Genomic DNA, 7,500 nt, shown 5'->3' with positions numbered 1-7,500 from the left:
AAAGAAAGAAAGAAGGAAGGAAGGAAGGAAGGAAAGAAAAAGTTTAAATTAAAGGGAGGAAACGTCGAGCAAGCATAATTGTCCACTTTGCTCGAAGCGGTCAAGGTGCTATCGAGACGAAGGATCGAATTCGAAGTAAACGATTGGTTGTACAGGAGGAAGGAAAAAAAAAAAGGAAGAAAGAAAAAGTAAAAGGAAAAAATAAAGGTAAGAGAGGAAAAGAGAAAGAAAAAAGAAACAAAAAAAAGAAAGAAGAAGAAGAAAAGAGAAATTATCCGTAAGAGAAACGTTTCGCGTGCGACACGACGACGATGACGTTGCTTATTCTTTCGCGTTTGCTAACGGTGAGTGTAACAACTAATTACGAATGACAAAAAAGAAAAAAAAAAGGAAAAAAAAAAAAAGGAAAAAAAAAAAAAAGAAAAGAAAATATTCGAAACAATCGAAGAAAAATAATATATATGTCTCGTGATAAATCGAAAATATATTTCTAGCGTTGAGAATAAGATAGTAACATTTTTGCAATAATCGAATTATTTTCTTTCCTATAACGTAAAAATTAATACATACGTAATTTACAAAGAATACTATAACTTTGTTTATTTATATAACAGAATATTGAAAATTGTTTTAGTGAATTGAAAGTAAATACTTCTACAACGTTATTTATTTATACTTCGAAGTATATTAAAAGTTCGTAATAAAGTATGCTTTGTATACTGTGATGTTCATTTTATCTCGATATATGATAGTAAATATTACTTTTTTTTTCCCCTCCCCCAATAAAGAATAACTGATCGTTTATTTATTTTTATTAATCGTCGTATAACATTTATTTTCATTTAGACGTAAAATATTACAAATTTTCCATGAAAATAATAATATATTATAGCGTCGTTTATTTAGATATAAAACAATAAATATTATTTGTCCGAAAAAAGATTAGATACGCAATAATCATGCGTTATTTATTTATATTATATATATATATGCAAATTTCGACATATAACATATTCAAAATGATTAGATATTTTAATAATAAATTATTTTTAATTATATGTCGTCTTAATTCTTTTAAATCTTGTCCAACCTGATATTAATTTGTGGCAATATCTACTACTAATTCATTTGCATAATCAATGGCAACGGTGAAGCCGATAATAGTGACATGAAAAAAGAAACAGATAGGCAATAAAAGTTGACGACGATCCTCTCTCTCTCTCTCTCTCTCTCTCTAGTGGACTTATCTTCGAATCGATTCACGAGTCGAATCTAATCTAATCTAATCGAATCGAATTGTATAGAATCGAATCGTATAAAATCGAATCGTATCGAATAGAATCGAATAGATTTCTCCTATCACGTTTGTTTTGACAATGAATTAGTGTCTAAGATAATAATGATCCATCGATCAATCGTGTACGGCCTTTTTACTCTTTCATATGCATACCTAGAATGATAAAACCAATAAACGTAAACATATATACATATATACGCCATGCCAATGGTGTTTGCATTGATTATATGTACTCGACGTATGTATATAATGATTTATCATTGAATTATAATTATATTGTATTTTTCTGATGTCCTTCCTCGTCCTTTCTTTATTTATTTCTTTCTTTCTTTCTTTTTCTCTCCTTCCCCTTCTCATATTTTATTATTCTTTTCTCCATTCGATAGATTAATTCATTAGATAATTGCGATTCAAATCAATAATTATCATTTGTCTTCTTTGATTTCGTATAATCGATACATAGATACATATATATATATATAATAAATAAAGAATATTTTTTTTATAATATTTCAATGTTGCAACAAAAAAATTAAGAGAGAAAAAGAGAGAGAGAAAGAGAGATTGAGGATGAATGAAAATAGCACGAATTGGATTTTTTTTTTTTTTTTGAGAGGACCAAAAGAAATTTCTTTTTTCTTCCTTTTTTTTTATTATTATTATTATTATTAGAAGAAGAAAGAATTCCATTTCTCTCTTTTTCTTTCTCTATCTCTTCCTCTCTGATTGTATTTTTTTTCTTTCCAACATCTGTCGCACGTTTACTTGTTTCCGTGCCAAAAGGAAAAGCTCTATACATGTAATGTGTACACATACATATACACATATATTCCTCTCTCTCTACTATATATATACACATACACGTTATACAATATATATATATATATATATATATATATATATATATATTAGGTGGACCAGAAAGTAATGTCGTTTCTGCGCATATCGATATTTGATTGATTAAAAATAAAAACTTATTAAAAATTTATTCGTTTGAATTTAATTTAAGAAAGCAACATTACTTTCCGGTCCACCTAATATATACATGTATATGTATATACGTATCTATAGATATATGGTATATATCTACAATATAGTACAGTATAGTAGGAGGCTTTTAAATGGCACAAATTGCTATCACGTGCAAGGCGTTATCACGTTCCAACCAGTTCACGATTAACGCCTATAGCTTACCAATCCGCGTTCAAGCGTGAACGACTGATTTCCTTCGAGACTCGACGCTCTCTCGTTTTACGAAGACGCGAAAGAGATGTAGTACGGAAAATCATCAATTATCCAAAGGATATCGTTTGTATTTCTCTCTTTCTCCCTCTCCCTCCCTCTCTCTCTCTCTCTTGTTTTTTTCTTTCCTTCTTCTTTTTTCTTTATTTTTAATTTTTTTTCTTTACATTGAACGACACGTGCATAGGTCGCTCCGCTTGGCTCCCTCATTTAAACGATAATTTACATATGGAAGAATTATTATTATTATTATTATCATTATGAAAACGTTTAACTACCGCGATATGTTTAACATAAATCGATAAGTCTAATAGACACGAGTTCTTTCATTTTTCTTTTTCGTCTTCGTCTTCCTTCCTCTTCTTTGATCATTCTTGTGCTTGTTCTTTTCATTTTTGTTTTTTCTTTTTTCTTTCTTTCTTTCTTGTTTTTTTTTTTTTTTTTTTTTTTTTTTTTTTTTTTAACGATACAGACATACCGATATAGAATTCAGTGCCACGCGTATTCTTGACTTCTTTTTTCTTTTCTTTCCTTTTCTTTTTTTTTTTAAATTACACTTGACCTTGTTCAACACACGCATCACAAATCATAACGATGGGATTATATAGTTATTGTATTATCCGACATCGTACATCGGTGATAGAAAGTAAAATCGATTAACATCCTAAATGCATGAAGGGATCTTTTATAATTAAACGATGATATATATTTACGGAGTTAGACGACATTACTAGACTTTCGAGTCTGGTAATTTTTTTTTTTTTACCAACAAGAGCTCCGTTCTCTCTCGCTGAGAGAAGGTGAACAGCAGTGAAAAAACAAGGAGAAAAAAAAATAAAAAAAAAAAAAAAGAAAAGAAGAAAAGAGATGAAGGAAAAAAACAAAAAAAAAAGAAAAGAAAAGAAAAGAAAAGAAAAAAAGAAAAAAGAAAAGAGAAAGGAGACACCTCTTCTAGCGACAACGTGTTCTCTCGTTTTTTTAATTAAATCCGGAATATTCCGCGATAGACGGATATATAGATAAAGCCGTTTAAGTAAGTAAGTAAGTAAGTAAGTAAGTAAGTAAGTAAGTAAGTAAGTTACGTAAGGGTATATAAACTTACCTTCTTCGTCGTGTAGAGTTTCCGTTCTCGTAACAGCATATAAGTTTTTTTCCAAGTGTTCAAGAGCTCGTCCCTCATCCAAACCGAACTGAACACCTGCGGGCACTCGCCGTCCTCGCGCGACAGGTAATTCTGTAATTTGCGATTCGCAAGATAGTTACAGAAAAAAAAAAAAAACCAAGAGAAAGGAAAAAATATATACATATATATATATGTGTGTGTGTGTGTGTGTGTGTGTGTGTGTGTGTGTGTGTGTGTGTGTGTGTGTGTGTGTGTGTGTGTGTGTGTATAGGTGTGTATGTATATATAAAAAAAAGAAAAAAAAAAAAATAAAGAAACTCCATCGTTAACCATCCAGAACAAAATAAAGCCGGTTATGATATGTGATTAAAAACGAATGAAAAAGAGGAAAAAAAACAACGAAAAGGAAGAAAAATTCTCTCTCTCTCTCTCTCTTCCCCACTAAGAAATATTATCATTGCACTTTTAATTTAAATAAATAAATTCAAATTATATAATTCGTACAAATTTTAATTACTTTTTCTTTACTTTTTTTTCTTTTTTTTTTTTTTTTTTTTTTTCTTTTTTTACTCACCCTTAAGGCACTTTCCACTTCGGAGAAGGTCCCTCTGTCCTCGTCGTGCGGAAAGGCGACCATGTCCATTGGGAAGAATTGCTGAAACGATTAAAACAAATGAGAATGATTCTCATTCGTCGTCATTGGAACGAACAAAAGTAACGAAATGGAGAAGGAGTGTAAAAAAGAGGTTGAAAGAAAAAAACAAGAAAAACAAAGAGGAAAAACAAATCAAATCAAATCGATCGATAGATTCGTTCGGTTCCTTTTCTTTCCTTCGTTCGTTCGTTCGTTAGCTCCTTCATTCTTTCTTTCATTCGTTAGTATTTTTTTTTAGACCGAAAGGTTTTTGTTAAGATTATCTTTTCTTTTTTCTTTTTTTTTTTTTTTTTGTCTTTCTTTCGATTCTTATAGTTATCTTACTTACCAGTATGTACGTATGTACGTATGTACGTACATACACCACACACACACACACACACACACACACACACACACACACACACATGCACATATACACACACATACATACATACATACATACATACATATATATATATATATATATATATATATATATATATATATATACATATATACATATACACGTTGGTAGAAAGATCGCGTGCGAGTTTTCACGAAAAGTTCGATATAAAGTCGAGAAGCCGATAACATCGAGGAAACACGGAAGTTATCGGCTGGTGGGAGAAGGAAGAGGAGGAGGAGGGGGGAGTGGAAAAGGGCTAAAGAAGAAGAGGACATATATATATATATATATATATATATATATATATATATATATATATATATATATATATGGTGGCGGGCGCGAAACGAGCTTGAACTTTCCGAGAAACGCGATAAGACTCGAAGAATCCCGAAGAAAAGTTTCGAAAGGAAGGGTGTGGGTGGGTGGGGGGGGGGGGAGAAAAGAAAAAAGAAAAAAAAAGAAGAAAAAAAAAGCGCCGATAAAACCCAAACTAATCTTCGTGTTTTCAATAATTATCGAATTTTCTTGCGAATCTAACGAAACTGTTTCTTCGAAGTGATAAATCATAAAATTTTTCTCTTACTTCATGTAATTAATTAAACATAATATCTACGTAATTCTTACGTTAAAACACTATATGTGAGATTTGGAAAATTTTCTTGCCCTCTTTTTACTTTTTTCTCTTTTCTTTTTTCCTTCTTAACCAATCTCGCAATCACTACCTAAGGAATGACCCTGTTCTTATAATTAACGATAAATATAATATCGATACATTGAGCTGTCATCGATCAGTATCCACCTATCGACGGAAAATTAATTAATTGGATCACTTTATATATATCATAAACCTTAAGTTCACGACACGTGTCATTTTAACATCATTATAAACGTAATATAAGTTTGTTTTTTTTTTCTTTCTTCTTTTTTTTTCTTTTTTCTTCTTTACTATTACTTTTTCTTTTTCACTACTACTACTTCTTTTTTTTTTTCATTATCTTTCATTCCATTTCACTATTTCTCTTTCCTTGTTCTATTTTCGACGTATCAAAGCATAATCTATCATGATTTTATATAAATTCGAGAGCTTCGTATCTTTTCATCGGAAGATGCAATAGAAAAGAAGGGGCCGGGGGGGAGCAGAAGGGGGCAGGGGTAGACGGGGGTGTGGAAAGAAAAAGAAAATATTGGGCGACTTAAAAAAGGCCAACCAAAAAGAAAAAAAAAAAAAAAAAAAAGAAAAAAGGAAAAAAGGAACTCGACAAAGAAAAATGACTCGACAAGAAAATCTTTTATCCATAATATCATTCTTTTCAGATCAATCGAAACGAGCTATGCTATATTTGTCGGATTTATTTAAAATACAAACATATATGTATATGTATACGAAGCAAAACCAATGAAAAATCGAACCAAACCAAACGAAAAAGAAAAAGAAGAAGAAGAAGAAGAAGAAGAAGAAAACATATAATTCATTTACTTTGAAAAGAATCGAAAATCCTAAAGTTAGTGTGTATTTGTTCGATGAGTTTTATCCAAGAGAGAGAGAAAGAGAGAGAGAGAGAGAAAAGGATATATCAAATCGACAAAGAAATTAAACGTAAAGAATCGACCATAAAGATTTTCGATTGATAGAAGTGAAATAAAATCGAGTGAATAGGAATAAAGTGGGTGATAGGTGGGTGGTGAGCGATGAGGGTGAGAGAAAGGAAAGAAGGAAGGAAGGAAGGAAGGAAGGTAGGAAGGAAATTAAAGAGAGAAAAAATAAAACGTTGGTTAGGTAATAATTTCGTAAGAAGAACGTAAACGCTAAGTCCGTCAGTGGATATGTAAAACAAAGGTAAAAAGGTCATCGATGAGGTGGAAGAAAAAACAAAATGAGACGGAAATAACGAAGATGATGACGATGAGAAAGATGCAATCAAAAAAAAAAAAAAAAAAGAAAAAAAAAAAGAAGAATAAGTAGGATAAGAAAACGACGTACACGGGGATGTGATGTTCGAGGTGCAAAAAAAAAAAAACAAAACAAAAAAATAAAAGGAAAAAGAAAAAGAAAAGGAAGAAGAAGTATCGTCGAATGTTAAGGGGTAAGAAGAAAATGGTTTGGCTATTAAAGAAAATTAAAACACACTGTACTCCCTAATCTGACCATTAAAAAAGAAATATCGAAGGACGGACGGACCAAGGGTCGACAATGATAAGGTGAACAGTGAAAGGAAGACGGAGTGAGTGAGTGAGAGAGAGAGAGAGGGGAAAGAGAGGGAAAAGGATGAAAGACGAGGGGGAAAAGAGGAAACAAGAACGGTGAGAGTCCTTCTAAACGGAAAGTCCGGCCAATACTAATTACGAATTACGCTAATTAAGTCGTTATATGGTATTTCCTTTAATTATATACTAATTTGCTTGCAAAATCGTTCTCGTTCGCTCGAGGAATCAGCCAGAGAAAGAGAATGAGAGAGAATGAGACAGAGAGAGAGAGAGAGACTCGGTTATCGAAGTTTCCTGGCTCGTTTCGCTTTAATTGGCGTCTCAGGACGACTGAAAACGGTCAAAATAGCGATAAAGTTTGTGCCGTTTCACTCTTCTCTAAACTCCTTTCCCCTTCTACCCATGCCACCGCCATCGCCTCAACCTTCTTCCTCCCTCAAGCTCACCTTCTATCTCTCTCTCCTTCTTCTCCATCTCCTTCCTTCCTTCTTACCTGTTTGCTACGAATTCGCTCGTACTGTCTTAAAAGTTGTTTCGAACGAAATATCGACGCTTAATTACTAGCTTTCAAATCTCTTCGAACTTTC

General features: G+C 31.9%; 1 protein-coding gene across 10 annotated transcripts in view; it reads right to left on the bottom strand.

Moving 5' to 3' along the window:
* Positions 1–7,500, bottom strand: part of LOC124432253 (growth factor receptor-bound protein 14-like) — a 414,015-nt gene that overhangs the window by 270,792 nt on the left and 135,723 nt on the right. For all 10 annotated transcript variants that reach the window (XM_046981009.1, XM_046981011.1, XM_046981008.1 and 7 more), the window contains 2 exons: positions 4,237–4,317; positions 3,642–3,773 (listed from right to left, as the gene is read on the bottom strand). In XM_046981009.1, coding sequence (XP_046836965.1) covers positions 3,642–3,773; positions 4,237–4,317 — 213 coding nt within the window. The remainder of the gene's footprint in view (positions 1–3,641; positions 3,774–4,236; positions 4,318–7,500) is intronic.

This window comes from Vespa crabro, chromosome 24 (genome assembly GCF_910589235.1).
Source record: "Vespa crabro chromosome 24, iyVesCrab1.2, whole genome shotgun sequence".
NCBI lineage: Eukaryota > Metazoa > Arthropoda > Insecta > Hymenoptera > Vespidae > Vespa > Vespa crabro.
This window is presented reverse-complemented; position numbering and strand designations above follow the sequence as displayed.